The sequence below is a fragment of the Eublepharis macularius genome, chromosome 1, assembly GCF_028583425.1.
Source record: "Eublepharis macularius isolate TG4126 chromosome 1, MPM_Emac_v1.0, whole genome shotgun sequence".
NCBI classification, from domain to species: Eukaryota; Metazoa; Chordata; class Lepidosauria; order Squamata; family Eublepharidae; genus Eublepharis; species Eublepharis macularius.
The window spans coordinates 207,338,587-207,359,766 of record NC_072790.1 but is presented as its reverse complement, the minus strand read 5'-3'; the positions used below and the strand labels follow the sequence as shown (position 1 = coordinate 207,359,766).

General features: G+C 43.7%; 1 protein-coding gene across 2 annotated transcripts in view; it reads left to right on the top strand.

Moving 5' to 3' along the window:
* The first annotated feature begins 11,941 nt into the window (after window positions 1–11,941).
* Window positions 11,942–21,180, top strand: part of FBXO11 (F-box protein 11) — a 133,670-nt gene continuing 124,431 nt past the window's right edge. For both annotated transcript variants that reach the window (XM_054985767.1, XM_054985759.1), the window contains exon 1: window positions 11,942–12,195. In XM_054985767.1, coding sequence (XP_054841742.1) covers window positions 11,946–12,195 — 250 coding nt within the window. In that variant the 5' untranslated portion in view covers window positions 11,942–11,945. The remainder of the gene's footprint in view (window positions 12,196–21,180) is intronic.

The window sequence follows — 21,180 nt, the reverse complement described above, 5'->3', positions numbered from 1 at the left end:
CAAGCATCAACTTAGTAACTCTCTTGCATCACCATGGGATTTGGATAGAGAGATATAGACCTGAATATTATCTGCATATTGATGGTATCCAATTCCATAGCTTCGTTCTTCTCTGCAGTCCTGTTGACCAGAGAAGTTTCTGTCTCTTCTCTAAAGCTCCATTAGAGGGCCACTTCTCCCAATCACGTATTTGTTCATTTCCCCACCTAAACAGCCACATGACTAACTGGGAGAAGCAACCCCTCTGTTTTCTCTCAGCTGCTGTGAAGAGAAGAACCTCGCTTGTGAGTGCCATGCTCACAATATTGATATTGTGATATTGCTAGTTGTTGGAATGATTTTCTGACAGGATCTTTCTAGGTATCTTCCAGTCCTCTTTAGATCACCCAAGTCTGTAGTGAACAATGGGGCTGGTTTTTGCTTTACTCAATGTGTATTAAATTGCGGAATTCACAGCCAGTTGAGAGAGTGATGGTCACAGGCTGTAAAAGGGGGACTTAAGACTTGTTCATGGAGGATAGATCTATCAGCCATGTTGAGTAAAGGGAACCTTCATATTCAGGGGCAGTAAATCTTTGAAAACCAGTGCTGGAAAGAAGGCCTTGTTTGTGCCCTGTTTCTTGCCCTCCCCAGGGCAACTGTTAGACCCCTGTGTGAATCAAAGTGCTGAATTAGATGGACTCACTGGACCAGGGAGGTGGTTGGGCCTTGGATAACAAAGAAGTTAAAGGGCTGCTTAAAATAGGGAGATGACAGAGAAATTGAATTAATGTTGTGACTTTTTTCACCTTGGAAAAGGTGAGGTGAATGCCTGTGTGAGACCTCCTGTTTGAGGACATTGTGTCTGAAGAACCAAGTTGAACAGAGGTAATGAGAAATGAAGCTCTAGAACTGATGGTCAAATTAAAAGTGAGTCCCAATTCCAGATGGCATACACCTGATTTTTTAAAATCTTAAAGCTGGTATATATAACTTGTCTGTAAAAATCAACTTGTGTACTGAAACAAATGTTAAACAGATATTTTGAAAGGGGGGCAGGGTTTACGGCCAAGTCTGTTCTCAGTCAATTAGAAAAAAATGTTCATCTACGGTCTTCACTGCAGTCCCACATTGGGACTGCACTTGCGTAGGCCAGCTGCTTGGAACAGGATTTTTCTCAGCTTACAGACTATTGGGGGGGGGCAACCTTCCCCATGGACTGCTCCGAGTTGGGTTTCCCCTCTGAAATGATCATGTGTTAAGAGAGGCCACCCCTCTTTCCCTCAGTTTATTTTTTGCCGCTGCAAGGAACAGATGTTTTATCTTATGCTTGTGTGTTAGACAGTGTTCTTAAGAATTTAAAGTTTACCGTTTCATAGTTTTATAGTTAGAGTTTGAAGTTTAACATAGTTATAGTAGTTAGGGTTTAGTGTTATTCATACGTCGTTATAACCGTCTGGTGGAACTGGTCTTCAACAGTGAGTTGGTCGGCCCTTAGTTGAGTTCCTCCCTTAGTTGTTTTCCCAATGCGATGGTGGACAAATTGTTGTTCAAGAAATGTGAGGAGTGTACCACTAAGATGGCCAAAACGGATGGTCATGCTTGATGCCTTTCTTGTATGGGTGAGGGCCATATTGTGGAGAGATGCAAGATTTGCCAAAGCTTTACCCCCAAGGCAAGGGCGGATCAGGCGTCTTGACTTAAAGCAATGCTTTGGAATAAGGCTATGTCAAACCCCACTAGCCCAGCAAAAAAATCTACTCCAGCAGAGCACTTGCCGCGCCTGATGGGTGAAACCGGGTTGGATCTGGTGGCGGCCTCGGTTCTTAGGCCCACGGAGTCAGTGTCGGAACTGTCGGTACTGAGGGCTTGGAGATGACCTCGATTGCGAGAGACTTCGGTATCTGTGCAGTCTATGCCTAGTGTGGTTATGGCAGAGAGTGATCGATCTGCCTCTCGTAATACAGCCTCAAAGTTGCCAGCTCCAGATGCTGCTGAAGCAGCTGTCCTGAAGGGACATAAGCGCAAGCATAAATCCAAGCGGCAGCGCATGACAGAGGAACTGAGCGAGAGATCGACTTCGAGGGAGTATACACCCTCGGTATTGAGGCGTAAGACAAGATCAAGTTCTCTGTTGTTGGAGTCCGACAATGGAGCCGGTGAGACAGAGAAGGGGCATCGTTGGTATTCCAGTTCTGATGAGAGGATCCGCCAGCATTTCTTTCGCCCTCCTTGGTATCCTCCATACTTCCCCCCCCCCCCCGGCTATCTGCTGGGACTGCTACCTGACTTACCCGTTTTCGGCACTGGGATCAGTGTGCTCAGGCCATGATGTGTCCCATATGTCGGATCCGACCTGGTATCCATTGGCTGTTCCTTCCACGTCGAGAGTTGGTTCCGACTCAGGGTTGGATGTTGAACCTCTCAGTTTGCAGCGTAGTACAAATGTCTTGTCGGATCCATTGCCTGAAGAGACCATAGGAAAGTCGGATCGGAGGTCACCAACTGTTGACTACAAGCTCTATGCAGAGCAGATGTTGCGCATGGCGAAGTCATTAGAAATTGATGTTTCTGAGCCTCAACTAAAGACAGCAGATAAGATCCTCAAGTATATCTATGATGATACCCCAGAGGTGGTTACATTCCCTATGACAGGGTTTGTAGAAATCATGGACGAAGTGAGGCTGAGGCCAGCATCAATTCCCATGACCACAAAAAAGTGGAGGCATTATACAAAGTAAAGAAGGATAAGTGCCATTATCTCTTCAGTCATCCACCAGTATCTTTGATGGTTTCTGAAGAGTTCCAGGCTAAGCAAAGGCAGAATAGCATGGCTGCTCCTGCAGACAAGGAAGGCAGGAAGTTGGATGCAGTGGGATGGAAACTGTACTCCGGGTCGTCCCTTACCATTAAGATGGAACAAGATGTCTTCTTTTGTGGACATGTTACCTGACGATAAGAAAACCCTGGCCAAGCTGATTAAAGACGAAGCTACAATTTTGTAAAAACAGCAGATTAGTATAAGTTGGCATATTCTTGATGGGGCCTAGCCATAGCAGTAGTCCTGCGGAGACACACATGGCTTCGAGCCACAGCTCTGCACATTGAAACCAGAAACAAGACTGAAGATATGCCCTTTGAGGGTATGACTCTTTTTTCAGAATCCACTGACAAGTATTTGGCCAAGAAGAGATTCGGTTTCGTTTTCTCGGCCATGTCGGACGCTCCTCTCCGCAGGTCCGGGAGGAAGCACCCGAGCAGCCTGACTGGGCGGCTGACCTGCAAAGGTTAGCCCCCAAGACTCCCAGTGAGGGTGTCAGGGTCTGGAGCGCGACGGGAAGAACCCCCCCAAAATCGATGCGGGGGGTAAATTGCCCGTTTGCTCCTATGGAGGCCGGCAGACTTGCGCAGCACTTTGCGTGCTGCCAGGCCATGGAGAAGAGCAAAAAGCAGATCTAAGGTGAAAACCTGTAAGTAGCGAATCCCTTCTGTTACTACAAGCGTATGCGAAGGATTGGTGGGATTTGAAGCTAAGAAGGCTCGGATTTCTTCCCCCTCACTGAGTATCGAAACTTGGCTGGTGGATTCCCCCCCCTAAGATGGCGACAAAAAAGCAGAGCCCCGCTATGGGCAAATCTATCTCAGCTGCTTTGCAGGGGAAAGGAGAGTCTCTGGAGGAGCTAGTAAAGCGGTCAGTCGTCGAAGCCATAAAGCCCTTTGTTGACAAGTTAAACAAAACTGATCAAAGGGTTGGCTTAATTGAGAGTGAAGTGAAAACCATTGAAGCAGCAGGGTGTGTGTGGAAAAGTCTGCTCGGGAAAACGCAGCACTCATGAGGGCAACAAACAAAGACTTAAAGCTGTTGGAGAACCAACTGATCGGGTTGCAAGTGGATCGTGCTCAGACAATATTGCGTCTGCAGAATGTGAAGGAGGAGGAAAATGGGAATTTAAAGGATCTAGTGTCTGAACTTTTGGCGATACCCGCGAAGGCAACTAAAGAAAAGTTAAAAAGCGCCATTTTGGAAGTCCGTTGGGCTTCTTCAAAATATGCAACGAAGCGTCAGCTGCCTCGCGAGATTATTATTGATTTTTCATCTAAGAAGATCCGGGACACCATCCTATATAATTCATATAATGCGGATTTGGACTTTCTGGGCAATAAGGTCAAGATATTGAAGGACGTTCCATTTTTAGCTTGGAAAAGAAGATTTAAATATAAAAGGTTTGCAGCTCTTCTGAGGAAACGTGAAATAAAGTATAAATGGTTATTTCCGGAAGGTATTTGGTTTAGCTATAAAGATCAAGCTCACAAGATAACATCAGAAGATCAGCTAAGGGACTTTGTGTGTAAATACCAAGATTTCCAGCAAGAAGAAGAGGATTTCAAGCCTGAAGGGGGAGGGGAGGAGGGAACGAGCACAGTGACTGTAACTGTTCAGAGAGAATTGCGACCGAGGCCCAGAGGGGGGAAGAAGACCTAATCCTGATTGTAGTTTGTATTTTATAAGATCTACCAATCTAACAGCATTATACAAAGTTTTAATGTTAAACAATTCCAGTATGAAGGGAATGCATTACTTGTAGATGTAGTGTTTGTGTTGTTATGTGTTGTTTCTTCCCCTTCTCCCTGTTCCCACTTGTTCCTTTTTGTAGTTCTAGTAATTAAAAAAAAAAAAGTATTTGGCCAAGAAAAAGATCACCAGACGGCAAAATTCTATGGAATCCTGCCCCGGTATGCTGCTTAGCCACAGTGTAGAGGCAATGGAAGGCGAGGATACCAACAGAGAAGGGACTATCGTTCCTACTGGTTCCAGCCTTATAGGGCTCAGTATCCCTATCGCCCTCAATATGCTGCTTCTAACCAATCTCGACACTGTACATCAGGGAGACAGATGCCTACTCAACAAATTCAAGCTCAGAAGGATGTCTCTCAGGATTGCAAAGATCAGTTCTGACTAAGCTGGATGGCTGAATCTCCTGTGTTGTTTATGAACAGATTGAAGCATTTTGTTAGTAGTTGGGAGTGCATTACAAGGGATTTTTGGGTGTTAGCAATGATTAAAAATGGTTACAGGTTGGAATTTTACTCTTTGCCTCCTACTTGCTTACCTGATCAGGCACCAATCAGTGTCTTGCCAGAGCTTCATGATGAGATTCAGTCACTCTTATGTAAAGGTGCCCTTCAAAAGGTTCCCAGTACTGAGACTCGGTATGGTTTTTTCTCCCGCTTCTTTTTGGTGGACAAAAAGGACGGAGGAAAGAGTTCTATACTAGATTTGAGAGGTCTCAATGCTTACTTAGTAGTATCAAAGTTTAGAATGGTCACTTTGCCAGCAGTGATTACCATGTTTTCCCCTGATATGTGGTTTGCAGTTCTTGATTTACAAGATGCCTATTTCCACATTTTTGTATGTCAGGAGCATAGGAGATTCCTCTGGTTTGTATTCCGTGACCAAGTTTTTCAGTACACAGCGCTACCTTTTGGTTTGGCTATGGCCCCAAGGATTTTTACCAAGTGTGTAGCAGTGGTTGTTGCTCACTTGAGGGAACAGGGGTGTGCCATTTACCCGTACTTGGACGATTGGTTGGTTACAGCACCTTCTGCTGAGGCATTAAAGTCTCGAATTGCCTTAATTTTATCGACATGTGAGACTTTAGAGCAGATTATCAATGAGACGAAGTCTAATTTGTTTCCTAGTAGAATGATACAGTTTATAGGAGCATTTTTTAGATTCTGTACAAGGGAAGACATTCTTACCTGAGGATTGTTGTGCCAAAATAGTAGGTTTAGTACAAAGTTTTATGGCTAACCGTTTTCAATCTGCTAAATCGATCCAAGTTTTGCTTGGTCTCATGGCATCCACAACAGCAGTGGTTCCCTGGGCACGTTTGAGAATGAGGCCTCTTCAGTTGTAGTTCGTTAACACTTTTTGTCCTCAATTACAACCCCCCCAGAAACGATTTCTATCCCCAGGAGGAGTCTACGATTGTTGAAATGGTGGTCCCTCTTAGAGAATCTATATAAAGGGGTTCAGTTTGGGTCTCCTGTACACGACATGACCATGACCACTGATGCTGCTTTGGAGGGCTGGGTGGGGGACATTGTGGGGAAGTGTCTGTGAATGGCCTCTGGACAGACAATGAGAAATAATGTCATATTAATTTCTTGGAACTGAGAGCTGTGTTTTATGCCCTTAACGCACTCGCAGGTATGGAGTCCGGGAAAAAAAGTTCAAATTCCCTCAGACAACATTACGACAGTTTATTACATAAACAAGCAAGGTGGAACAGCATTGAAGAAGCTCTGCTTAGAAGCTATCCATTTATGGGATTGGGCCATTTCCCGAGACATTACTCTTTCTGCCCTGCATATTGCAGGGTCACAAAACATAAGGGCAGACTGCTTGAGCAGATTAGGCACTTGACATCATGAATGGTCTCTGGGGGACAGTTATGCTCAAAAAATTTTTATGGCATGGGGGTATCCAGAGGTGGACCTCTTCGCTACGGTGGAGAATACGAACCCCCCCCCCCCAGTTTTGTTCCAGGGCTGTTATTGGAAGCAGCTCGCTAGGGGATGCTTTTCAAGTAATTTGGAGAGGGAGGTTGTTTTACGCCTTCCCCCCTATTCCCCTGTTGCAGAGGGTAATAAGCAAACTTCAGGCAGATCACTCCAATTGCATAGTTTTAGCTGCGTCAGCCATGATTCCATACATTAAAGAGTATGACCAACGGGAGTTACATTCATCTTCTGTCAGTACTGGACCTGATTCACTTTGGTCCCATATTACACCACAACTTAGAGAGGTTGCATTTGACAGCATGGTTAGTGGAACACTGACAGGGCAGTTTTCTGGCACAGTGGCACATATTCTGAATGCACGTAAGCCCACGACTAGGAGATCTTATTCCCTGAAGTGGAACAGGTTTGTGCTGTGGGCAGAGAACAGGGATATTTCACCTGGATCCTGCCCCTTATCTGATGTATTTGAATACCTGGTTTGTTTACAAAGGTCAGGACTAGCATCCTCATCTATTAAGGTCCATATGGTGGCCATTTCGGCATTTCATGTTAATGTGGATGGTAAAATGCTGTTTTCCTATATTCCGTCTAAGTTATTTTTAAAGGGATTAAACAATTTATATCCACCAAGAGTTCCAATGGTCCCTCAATGGTCTTTATCTCTGGTGTTATCAAGCCTAATTCTTAAACCTTTTGAACTTTTGGCTGGGTGTAGCCTTAACATGTTGTCAGTTAAGATGGCCTTCCTCATAGCAGTAACCTTGGCTTGCAGAGTTAGTGAGTTACAGGCTTTGAAGGTAGATCCATCCATTTTGCAGCTATTGCCTGATAGAGTAGTAATGCATATGAGTCTTCAGTTTTTGCCAAAGGTCGTATCTAGATTTCAGGTGTCTCAAACTATAACTCTCCCAGTGTTTTTTCCAAACCCTGAATTCCCTAGAGAGCAAATATTACACACGTTGGATGTTAGGAGGGCAGTATTGTTTTATTTGAACAGGACACGGTCACTTCGCCAAAGCCAGTCCTTTTTTGTTTGTTATGCTGGTCCGAACAAAGAAAAAGCAGCATCTTCACAAACCATCTCACGGTGGGTGGTGACAGCAATTAGGTTAGCTTATGCAGTTGCAGGCTCCCCATGTCCCTTCCCTCTGCGAGCTCATTTGATGAGGGGACAAGCAGCATCAGCAGTCTTCTTCTGTGGAGTCCCACTGATCGACATTTGTTAAGCTGAGACTTGGTCATCTGAGGAGACGTGAGTCATTACGCAATTGATGTGAATTCTCGCAGAGAAGCAGCAGTAGGACAAGCAGTTCTACAGTCGCTGTTTGCGTGAGAGCATCACCCCACCTCCTTGGTGAGTAGCTTGGGAATCTCCCAGTGTGGGACTGTACAGAAGACCGTAGATGAAAACAAGAGTTGCACTTACCTGTAACTGCTGTTCATCTAGATCTTCGTGCAGGCACATATTCCCTCCCTTCTGCCCCACTGTGAGCTCTCGAGTATTGTAGATGGGGGCTTGCGGTGACGCAGGAGAACAGAGGGAAAGAGGGGGAGACCTCTCTTAACAAGTGACCATTTCAGCAGGAAAAACTGGCTTGGAGCGGTCCGTGGGGGAGATCCCCCCCCAAATAGTCTATATGCTGAGAAAAATCCTGTTCCGAGCAGCTGGCCTGCGCAAACGCAGTCCCAATGTGTGCCTATACAAAGACCTAGATGAACAGCAGTTACAGGTAAGTGCAACTCTGTTTTATTAAAGATAGGTTAATTAAGCACATCAGAGAAACATAGTCTATTAAGGGAAAATCAGAATGGCTTTTGCAAAGGGAAATCATGCCATGTTACTGTTTTGGAGTTCTTTGAGAAGGATGTAGATAATGTTGGTCTGGTAGATATTATGCCCTTCCAAAAGGCTTTTAAAAAGGTTCTTTACCAAATATTCCTGTTCATCTCCGGTCTTCCTGTGCAGTCCCACATGGGACTGTGCACGTACAGGCCTGCCGATTTCAGAGATTCTTTATAGCTCGAAACCACTAGGGGGCGCCCATGCCTTAGTGCACATGCGCGGCCACTTTTCCCGCCAAAGAGGCAGGGCGCCCACAACTTACCCTCAGTTCCTCTTTTGCCGCCAACACTGGAGGTTCTGATTGGTTGTTGTTAATAATAACAATAACATTTGTTTTATATACCGCCCTTCAGGACAACTTAATGCCCACTCAGAGTGGTTTACAAAGTATGCCATTATTAGACATTTCTCAGATGTCTGAGAAAGCCTTATTCAAGAGGTGTGTCTCCTGTGACAAGAAGATGACCAAATCGGATGGTCACTCGAACTGCTTCTATTGTTTGGGGGAGACCTACAACACACAGGCTTGTAAGCACTGCCGCTCCTTCACCCCGAAGGCCAGAGCAGAGCGGGCTGGGAGGTTGCAGGCCTCATGGTTGCTACCAACCCTTTGACTGTGGTAAAGACGGCCTCATCGGGTTCTTCTACCCAACCCCATCCCGGGTCCTCTGGCACAAAGACCGGCGATTCCCAGCCCATCCCCAGCCCAGACATCCCCAGCCCATATGGAGTCTTGTCCTGCATTGGACCCGACCAATTTACCGGCTCGAGGCTCGAGGCTCTTTGGCGCCAGCACTGCCCACATTGTATCTGACACCATCAGAACCGAGGGCCCCTCGGAGCAGAATGCCTTCGGCACCGAACGTGACCTCCGAGCACTCACATCGGGCTCAACATGAGAGCTCTGCCTTGAAGGCCCCAGGTTCCAAGACTCCCCAGAATAGAGTGTCATCTGTCTTGCTCATCTCTCAGAACCAACGGAATGAGTCCACTTTCGTTCTGAACCCTTCAGTTCTGACTGTTGCTTTGGAACCATCCACTTGTCTGGAGAAGAAAAAGAAAAAGAGATATCACTCTTCGAGACGGGAGAAGGCGATTTTGGAGAGTGTAATTTCCTCCCAACCATCTGCTGAACCTCAAGGGGACATCGGATCCAAGTCGCTTAGCAAAAAGCATCAAGGGTTGGGTGATCATTTGTCATCCCAGAGCACCCTTCCAGGGTGCTTAGAGGATGGATGTGAGGCTTACTTAGAGGAGGATGTGATCCTAGTTGAGAAGCCCCCTACTCCATTGGGCTGATCCAGGTTGCCATATCAAGGCTCTTGGTTGTCGCACTCTTCCCAAGAAGAAAGGGGATGCTCCAGACATCGGAGGAGTCTGTACTCCCATGGTGAGGAGAGCCCTTACTCAAGGGGTTACCGTGCCGGTGAGGAGGCTGCTCGTACCACCATCGCAGAGAAGGCTCCTATTACTCGGAACGCCTGATTAGAGACCGATCCAGATCCCCACTGGTGAGGGTGTACTCTTACACCAGTTTGAGGTGGACGCCGCATAGTTCAGAGTTGGGCTTTGAGGGGAGTGCCACAGAACCTTGGCCGTATGACTCACCACCTTCTGACTCTCCGGAGGGTGTGATCGGTCTTGCTGAAGATGCCTCCTCGACTGATGACTTCCGGGCGTACACAGAATTACTGCAGCATATGGCTAAGGCCTTGGAAGTGGATGTGGCATCCACTGAACCTAAGTCGAAAGATAAAATCCTGCAGCACATCCACCTAGATTCCACTCCTGCGGTAGCCTTCCCGATAATTGAAGGCTTTGTAGACTTCCTCAACGGTCTGATTTTAAAACCAGCCTCCACTCCCGCCACTAACAGGAAGGTCAAGAACCTCTACAGGACCAAGGATGATCCTTGTTCCTTCCTGTCCTTACCTCTGGAAAGGGCCTTGAAGATAAAGGCGTTAATCAAAAGGTTCAAGTGATATAGGTTCCAGTCTCCCCGGCTCATTCAGACTTTGTTGGGTTGTATGGTCTCTACCACTGCTGTGGTGCCCCTAGCAAGACTGCATATGTGCCCCCTACAACTTTGGTTTAGTTCTGATTTCTGCCCAGAGCGAGACCCCCAGTACAGGAAGTTCAACATGCCCCAACAAGTCCGGAGTTCTTTAGATTAGTGGATGAATGATTCTAATGTATTCACCGGGGTTTGTTTTGGCTGTAGACAGCCGGATGTCTCTGTTACTACAGATGCATCCACTCAGGGGTGGGGCCCCCAGTGTGCGGGGTCCTATGCTCATGGTGTATGGGTTGACTCTGAATGGCAAAAACATCTTAACCTATTGGAATTGAGGGCAGTGTTATATGTGTTAATCTTGTTTGCAGATACCACACAGAACAAGACCATGCAGATCCTTACGGACAATATGACAACTATGTTTTATGTAAACAAGCGAGGGGCACAGCGTCGGTGACTCTGTGCAAGGAGGCAATGAAGCTCTGGAACTGGGCTATGAGCAATTTAGTGTGGCTGCAAGCAGTCCATATCCCGGGTGTAGACAATACTGTAGTGGATCATTTAAGCAGACTACAAGGGGACAACCACGCATGGTCCCTGCAGGACGTTTAATTACGCCCGGTCTGTACCGAGTGGGGTTTCCCAGACAGACGTGTTTGCTTCTGAAGACAATTGCAAAACTGCCTGCTATTGTTCCAGAGGCGGTGTAGGCCGTGGGTCACTTGGGAATGCGTTTCAACTGAGGTGGTCTAAGAAGTGTTTCACCACACAGTGGACAAGCTCAAGCTGATGGCCTGGTTGATCCTTCAAGATACCTCTTCTCAGAGGGAGTGACTCAAGTTTTACTAAACGCGAGGCATTTGTCCACCTGCCAGTTGTACGCTCTTAAATGGAACAAATTTGATGTGCGGTGTCAGGGAAAGGGGCTAGATCCTCTGGCTTCCTCCTTACTGAAAGTTCTGGATTTCCTGTGGGGGTTTGTCTAATTCTTCTGTGAAGGTTTTTTTTGGCGGCCATTTCCACCTTCCATCCTCTGATAGATCGGAAGACAGTTTTCTCCCATTACATGTTTCTAAAGGGTTTGAATAATTTATTTTCCCCCATTAAGACTATTGTCCCTCAGTTGTCCTTACCCTTGGTTCTGACTAAGCTAATATCAACACCTTTTGAACTGTTAGCAACATGCCCCTTGCATTTTCTATCTATGAAGGTACCGTTTCTGGTGGATATTACTTCAGCCAGGAGGGTGGGGGAACTGGCTGCATTATGCTGTGAACCCCCTTATTTGAAAATGCATGCTGAAAAAGTGGTCCTTCAGATTAAGGTGGATTTCCTGCAGGAGGTGGTTTCTAAGTTCCACCTTTCTCAAGAGTTAACTTTACCAGTTTTTTTCCATGATCAGAATTCGGAAGCCAAAAAGGCCCTTCACTCATTAGATGTATGTAGGGCGATTCTCTTTTACATAGATCGTTTAAAATCTGTTAGAATAGATTCTCACCTGTTGGTGTGTTTCTCCGGTCCAAAAAAGGGTAGGAAGGCTACTTCCCAAACCTTGGCTCGTTGTGTGATCTAGGCTATTTTGTTATGTTAAAAAACTGCAAATTTACCTTGTCTTTTGGAAGTTCATGCTCACTCCACCAGGTCCCAGGCGTCATCAGCAGCTTTTCTGAGAGGGGTTCTAATCCAGGATATCTGCAAGGCAGCGACATGGGCCTCAACTGGCACGTTTGTCAAGCACTATGCCTTGGACGTCCTAGACAGAAAGGAAACAGCAGTGGGCACAGCGGTTCTGCAGTCGATATTCCTGTGACTACACTTCACTGCTGCCACTCAGGTATTTAAGCTTTGTAATCTCCCATGTAGGACTGCACAGGAAGACCGCAGATGAAAAACAAGTGTTGCACTTACCTGTAACTGTTGTTCATCTAGGTCTTCCGTGCAGGCACACATAACCTCCCTCCTTCCCCGCTAACACTCTTGGTACTTACCTTGGGGTACAGTGGCCAAAGAGGACTGAGGGTGAGTTGGGGGCGCCCCACCACTTGGAGCCGTTTTTGTCAGGAAAAGTGGCCGTGTATGTGCGCTGAGGGGTGAGGGCGCCCCCTAGTGGTTTCAAGCTATGAAGAATATCCAAAATTGGCAGGCATGTGCATGCACAGTCCCATGTGTGCCTGCATGGAAGACCTAGATGAATAACAGTTACAGGTAAGTGCAACACTGTTTTTCATAGGCAAAGAGAGCAAGGTCCCCTTATAGATTAAAAATTGATTAAATGACTGGGACTGGAGAGTTCATAAACAATGGAGGGAAGCAACCATGGGATCCCACATGGCCCGGTTTGCGGATGATAGCAAATTATCCAGGATAGTGAAAACCAAAGCAGGTTGTGAAGAGCTCCAAGGGAACTCTACAGATTGAGTGAGTAGGTGACAATGTAGCAAATGAAGCACTGTGTAAGTAAGTACAAAGTGATATATACAGTATATAGAAGAACAAAAATCCTGACTGTAATTATATGCTGATAAGTGGAAAGGGATCTTGGAGCAGTAGTGGATAGCGCAGTGAGAATGCTAACTCACTGTGTGGTATGGGTAAAAAGGTAAACTCTATGCTGGGGATTATTGGTAAAGCGGTTAAAAATAACTCTCAGTATTTGAAGATGTGATGGCTTGGAAAAATCTGGTGTGTTTTTCCAAGGTCCCCCCCTTCCATTTTTCTGATGGAAAACCAGAGAAATTTGGAGGATGAAATTTATCCTATGATCCCCCCCCCCCACACACACACACACACTACTTTTGGAAAGAGTGAAATGAAAGACATGGTTTTACTCAATTTGTAGTATGAAGATTTTTATGTGGTATAATCAACCTCCTTAGATAATGATGTTTCCTATGTATACTGTAGACATATTCAACATTCTGAAGCATTCTTTGTTGCTTAAATGTAAACTATTTTGGGAACAATTAATATGCTATGTGTTTATTGATAAAATATTTTTAAAGTGTTGAATGATTTAAATGTGATAAAAGTTTAGCTTAATCTCACTGTGATATTGGGAAACTAAATTGTGTACAAGCAATTGTGGACTTTACTGCCAGTGGTTTACATGATAGCTAATAGCATAGATGGTTTTGAAATGCGATTAGATGTATTCATGGAGGATATGTCTGGCCAAGGTGACTAAAGGAAACTTCTTCAAAGGCAGAAGACCTCTGAATACCCTGGCCTCTATGCCCTGATTCTTCAGGTCAATGGGTTGGTCTCTCTATAATTCAAGTTTCTAGACTAAATGGGACTTCAGGCCTCATCCAGCATGCCATCTTTTAATATTTTTATATAGCTTTGTGTCTTAAGTCATGATAACTTCGAGAGCTGCTGTAATTATAGTAAGTGGTAGTGAGTTAAATGGACCAGTGATCTGATTTGATAAAACACAACTTCATATATTCTTTATGTGAATTAGAACAACAGTTAACAAATTTAATACATGGTGGCAAGCTGTTTTCTATTACTGAGATATCTGTTCAGGACCTTGCATTATGGTTTAGAAAACTTTTAAGACTCAAAATTGGAATACAGAAAACCTCTTGAGTTGTTCCTAATTCTGGGTGGCAGTTCCTACTGAGTTATCGCACAGTTTGGAGTAGGGTGGATAGGTTGCATGAAGCAGGATTGCAGATCTTTTCAAGTCTGTCTCTGAGTACTGCATGCAGTCATAGATATGCATAACCCTTTGAACTGTATTGTTTTTCTGCAGTGTCTTGTGTTCAAGTCCCATTTCAGCTATAGATTCTCTGGGTGGTCTAAAGCTAATCATTTTGTGCTTTGCCTTAGTTTTTACTAATGACTTTTCTCACAATGCTCTTCTGAGGGCAGAACAAAAATTGTAATGAGTGCTGTATATATGACTGGTCTGTTTACTGTTTTTGGGGTGGGGGAATAGAATTTTGCATTAAGTAGTTTTTGACCAGTAGATCAGTTTTGAATTAACTTAAGAGGATGGATCCTTCTACAAATTCAAGACAGTATGGTAGATTACACTACTGTTCCGACTGCTTAGTAACAATCAAAATTACAAACAGCTTTATAAGGAGATTGACCCAACATGGCACAAAATTCTGTGGGTAGGACACTACCCTGTTCTGCCAGTCAGATGCACATCTTCCCATTACTACTTCTTCCCAGGAAATGCGTCCTCTGCTTTTCATGTTGGAGGCAAATGGGATCAGGAATCTGTTTGCCACTGGATATCTTGTTCTAGTGTGCTGATTATCTTTCATTTCCTTATTTGACTAGCTTGCTTCAGGGATTTCAAATGTCTACACCATCCTGTCTATGTAGCATAGTTATTTCTTTTTTTTAGTATATGTCCTCTATTGCCTCACACTTCTCAGTGTATGCCAAGGCATTTTTGAATTTTGTATAATAATGGAAGTTCATTATAGCACACACAAAAATGAGGTGTCACACACTGTTCAAGAAAAATTTAGGGAAGACATTTTTTAACTCACCTTCCTTCAGTTTGAAAACTGGAAACATTGAGGAATCTTGAAAAAAAATATTTTCCTGAGTATGTGAAACACTTGTACATGAATGATTTAAAATAACAGTTTCAAGCTTATTCATACTACTAAAAAAAACCTTGGCTCCAAAGTTCAGAGTTAATAACTGTCAGTAGTATTGCTAGTAAATTTAACTTGTTAAAATGTATTTCCAAATTTTAAAGAATATAAAACATCTTCAGAGATTTAGCCCAGAATTGCTTTCAGGGAGTCTGCAAAGTATATTTTTTTTCCTGAAACAAACCCAGGCCTTTTTCAACATAGTCAAGGTTCACACATAATGACAAACCTTATCTGTCATTACAGGATCAAGGGGGAGTGGTCCCTTAGGCTTACCCCTCCCTCTCTTTTTTGTTTCTGGCTCATAAACTAATCATTTCCACTTTTGCTGAAGATTATAGCTTATTCTTACACCCAACCACAAGCTGTTCCATGCCTTCCAAACCAGCATTCCAACCCATGGTTTAATTTTGATTTGGAGGGAGGAGAGAACAAATCGTAGTTTGTTGTTTGACTTTACAAAAAGATAGTTTGCTATGCCAGTGATTAATTTCTGAGTGAATATAAGGAAATGGGGGGAGTACAGAGGCTGAGGATCACTGAAGTTTGTTGCTATAATGGGAGAGTGAACCCTGCCTTTTGCCTTCGATTTAACATCAATTGAAAGAGTACATTGAAAAAATCAAGACGCTTATTTCAGTTAATGCAGCTCTTCCATTTTTTTAGTTTGTGAAGCCCAAAATGAAAGTCCAGAATCCAGCTATGAGTGCTTATTAACACTGATTTTATTGAGAGAAATACTTGAGCTATGCTAGTATTTGCAGAGATGTATTGTTTAGTGAGGTGGAGTAAAATATACACAAGATGAATAAATGCTGATTCAAGTTTGGATACCTTGGCTAGAGTTAAACTTTTAATTAGGTCAGTGGTTTTATGCTGTTTTACCAGGCAATTGTATTGTTTCTTTATGTTATTGGGAATACTTATTTTCTGAGTCTTTTCTTTAAAAATAGAAGTTTCTTCTATTTTCTGCATGCTGCTGCTGATGCATATATGCTGACCAGGATCCAGAGAGTTGCTGTAGGTAGTATACAGAAGGTTGGGCATGGGCAATAGGGATATTTTTACTGTGATGTGACAGTATATCAGATTGGCTTAACACTGCCCCCCCCCCCCCCCCGGTTTCAGTACAGGTTTATCTTGAGGCAAGATAGGCTGCCTTTTTGAGAAGCAAATGCTCAAAGTTTCCTTGCTTGAATGGAAAAACAAGAATTATTTGAAAATTCTTGGAAAATTAAGCACCCCCTCCCCTTTATTTACTTCTGTGTTGCTGAACCCAACTTCTGTTTTATTTTTATTTTTCCTAACTGGCAAAACTATGATATAAGCATGCGGATCCTTAAGGTGTATTTGTCACTATCCTTAGGTGAATACTAGGTAAATTTATCACTATATTGCCTGAATAGAGTTGTTACAGGTACTTTGAAATGTTGTAACTGTATCTAAAATACATTTTTCTTCTTCTTAAGTTTCCAAACCTATGCATGGGCATAAGTTCTGTTCAATACTATGTGACTTACTTCTTAGTAAACATTCATAGGATTGCATTGGATTAGGTCAAGTTTTCATTCTGTTAACAGTGGAGGCTTCCTCTGACATAAGAACCTTCTACAAGTGGCACACATTTTATTTATTTTATTTATTTATTTCAAATTTCTTTTCTGCCCTCCCCGCAAGCGGGCTCAGGGTGGATAACAACATATTAAAATACAAAATACAATAAAAGCAACATATTAAAATACAATAAAAACCCATACACATTTAAAACAGGATGGTGGACAGCCTTCATAGGGAGGGTTAAGATTTTATACACCCCCCTTTTTTTTCAGGCCGGCGGAGGTCCAGCCACAGCCATATGCCTGGCGGAACAACTCTGTCTTGCAGGCCCGGCGGAAGGATAGAAGGTCCTGCCAGGCCCTGATTTCAGCAGACAGAGCGTTCCACCACGTGGGAACCAGGACTGAAAAGGCCCTGGCTCTAGTCAAGGCTAGGCAGGCCTCCTTGGGGCCAGGGACCACCAATAGCTGTTTGTCCCCTGATCGGAGTATCCTCCGGGAAATATATGGGGAGAGACGGTCCCATAGATACGCTGGTCCCAGTCCACACAGGGCCTTATAGGTCAATACCAGAACCTTGAATCTAATCCGGTACTCCACTGGCAACCAATGCAGCTCACGTAAGAAAGATGTTATATGTGCCTTATTTGGCACTCTCGTAATAACATGCACCACTGCATTTTGTATCAGCTGTACAACTCTTCCACTGAAGCAAAACTTCTTGTATTGGTAGAAAGCTCTACTGTGTGTGGAACAAAAACTTTGGATCCAATCTTGTGTTTATAAATTATTGCCTATATTTCCAGTTTTTAACCCCCCCCCCCCCCTTCAAATGTTCTGGGAGAAGATTTGAAAGGAACATTTCCCCTATGGTTTTAAAATGTCCACGCTTTTTGTAAATTTCTATCTATATAGCAATAAAAGTTTTGTATTCCTTGTTGAAAACATCCAGTAACCCTAAGATGAAAAATGCCATGTCCATATATTTTCTGGCCATTTAAATATTTTATGAGCTTGTGCGATGATGTAACTGGCATTTTTAATTGGGCTGTGGGAAAAGTCAAGCTGAATTCCCTGCTCAGCTGTGAAGTACACTGGGTGGTCCTGGGCAAGACAGTGTCTTCCATGCCAACCGATCTTGCCAAGCAGTTGCAAAGATTTAAAAGTTTCTTTGAGCTTTTGACATTTCTAGGAATATCAGTTTAGTGGAGGTAGATTTAAATCAGTGCACTGCTAGCCATTATCTCACTCCATCACCCTAATCCTTCATCAAGTAAATCATTTTTAGAAATGTGTTGTGCTAATTCCTGTGGATTTTATGTGCATTGTTCATCTTTCTGTGCAGTCCCACATAGTACTGCGCATGTGCAGGCCTGCCGAACAATGAGGTTTTACAGCTTTTAAACCACTAGAAGGTGCTCGTGACTCCAAAGCACCTGCATGGCGTTTTCCCACCAAAACTGAGCGACTCTGGGAGACTTTACATTATCATGATGTTCTTTGTTTGCAGGAAACCTGGATCCAGAACTCTGATCTCCCCATTGTGCAGGGTTACGGGGTCTATTCTGTCCCTGTGATTAAAGTACACTCAAAGGGACGGGGAGGTGGGGGGTTGGCTATTTTGATCTCTGTGGACCTAAACATAGATGTACAAGTGCTAGAGAATAACTGCCTTAATAATTTTCAGGTCCTACTTCTCAAACGTGATCATTTTAGAAGTCTACTCTGTGTTAATGTATATATCCCTCCTAGGGGCTTATCACCCCAGAAAGGTGAGTGTATCTGGGATCTTCTGTCTGACATGATTGATAGGCTAACCTCCCAATACCCAAATGCACACGTTATTCTATGCGGAAACTTCAACGCGAGAATAGGGGCAGGCAAGTTTGAGGCAAGAGATGGTGCGAGTACACAGATTGCTACAAACACCCATGTCTTAGAGTGCTCAGCAAAGGATTTAGTAGTAAATAAGTTTGGCCTTAAACTACTGAAACTGCTTTCTCTGTCCAACCTGCATGTCTTGCATGGCACCTCTTTTGATTCCACAGGGGGGTCCTTTACATACATGGTGGCATCAGGTACCCGCACTGTTGACTACATAGCCATATCCCCTGATCTATTTAACCGGGTTTTTAAAATTGAGGTTTTAGATGTAACATTAAGCTATCACTGTTCTTTGAGACTGTCTCTTACCGCCAACATTAATGTCCTAGCGAAACCAGTATCAGACCTTGCTGAGAGCATGAATCCCAATCTTAGGAGGCTCAAATGGTCTGGGAAAGTACATTGCATCATATCCAATACCTTTGTCATCCTTGGAAGTGAGTAGACTGAGATCATCTCTTTTACAAAACACCACAGATGTGATTAAAATCTTTGATGAAATTAATTCCCAGTTTAAACCTGTTTTAAGAAACAACAGGCCTATGAAGTCAATATTCCATGCTCAAAGTGGTTGGTTTGAACATGAATGCAGAGCGCTTAAAAAAGAACTCCACCACACTATGAGACAGGCCAGGCATAATAGGGATAGGGCTCGGATCAGCAGTCTAACAATGCTTAGGTCCCAGTATAAAGCTCTAATTAAACAGAAGAAATTAGAACATGTTAAATGTCTCTGGAATGAGTTAGATCGCACAATATCTGAAAGAAATGACTCACGATTTTGGGACTTGGTTGCATTCAAAAGAAGTTCCCTCTACTTCCGTATTGATTCATTTATTCCAGACCAAGTCTGGTCGACTTACTTTAATAAAGTCTTCGGGCCTCAATATCCCTAACCGGAGGAAACTTGGACTTGCCAACCGGTTGTACATCAGGATTCTCTGGTCCTGCCAGAATGGACACCAGTTTCCGAAGCTGAAATTAGAGGACTAATTGCCTCATTACCCACTGGTAAATCTCCAGGTGAGGATATCTTACCACCTGAACTGTATAAAGCCTTCCCAGACTGGTGGGCCCCAGTACTGGCTAGGGTGTTTACTCAGATTAATGGTTCAGGCCTAATCCTCTCTGGATGGAAGCTGACCATAGTGGTACCTATACACAAAAAAGGGGATAAATCTGACCTGCAAAATTATAGACCAATAAGTCTACTTGACACAGCAGCAGAACTGTATAGCAAATATCTGCTGGCAAAATTGGGCGACCACTGAAAAAATAATTCATCCCACACAAGTGGGATTTTGGAAAGGTCTTGGAACTATAGACCACTGTCAAACACTGTACCAACTGGCTTAATCTGGAATAAATAGGCCAACAAAGGCACTTTATGTAGCATTTGTTGGCTTGGCTGCCGCATTCGATTCAATCAATAGGTCCCGCTTATGTTCCAAGCTTGCCAAACTTAACATTGATAAGCGACTGCTGTTTCTCCTTTACGCAGATGACATGGTCCTAACCTCCCTGACCAAGATCGGCTTGAGGAGACTCTTAAACCAGTTAGGCCATTATTGTAACGAAGAAGCTCTCAATGTCAACTATACAAAGACAAAAATAATGGTTTTCAGGAGAAAGCCAAAAATCTCCCACTGGAACATCCTTGGCAGCCCAATCCAACGGTGCAGCTCCTTTAAATATCTAGGGGTAACCTTTAAAGAGACTCTGAATTGGAAGATACACCTTGCGTTGGTTAAATTCTCAGCATCTTTTATACAAAGGGGTGTCGACTGATAGATCCAGCACTGAAATTATTTAAGAGCAAGGTAGCCCCTCACCTCCTATATGGAGCTGAAGTGTGGGGTTGGAAGGAAGGCATTCTAACCAGCCTTGAGGTAATCCAAAACCAATTCTTGAGATGGATTTTGGCTTTACCCAAAGGTGCTCCTGCCGCCCTGATGAGGGCCGAAACAGGACTCCCCTCCCTTAGGGCGCGGGTACACCTTGCGGTTTTAAAATACTGGGAAAGGATCAAATTTTTCAGTTCTTAACTCCTTAAGTTGCCAATCAGTAAATTACTTTCTATCCAAAGACCCCACACACCCTGACTATCCACCATTTGCCAAAGATATACTATCCTGGATGACCTGTTAGGGGTGTCAGCCAACAACCTCCCACTTAAGGAGTGGATCTATAAGTCAGATGCAGTGATGGATCGGCTATCAATGTCAAAATCTAAGCCAGCTCCTTGGTATAAACTAATCAAATGTGACCATTCAAGATCTCCCTACCTAGCCAGTATTTCTCATTACAACCTCAGAGTGCCTTTCACTGCTCTGCGCTTTCAGATGATGCAGACAGCTCTTTTGGTAGGGCGTTATTCTCACACCCCTATGGAACATCGTACCTGCATTTGTCGATTACCTACAATGGAGAACCTTTCCCACTACCTACTTTATTGTCCATTATATAGTGTACCCAGAGCTAAATTTTTGGCTAGAATCCTATCAGTGACAAATACATACTCTGAAATCAAGAAGATTGTGTTTTTGTTATCTGACACTGATAATCATGTATCCTATAGATTCTCTCAGTTGGCACTTGCAGCCAAAAAGATAAGATCTAAGGTGATACTGAATGAGGCTGTTTCGTGACTCCTGGGATAGTTTGGCATACTGTATTGTTTTAATTAATTTTAGTAACATATACAAACTGTGATAAGGGATTTAATTGTTTACTAGTCAGTGTTTGGTGAATTGTGAC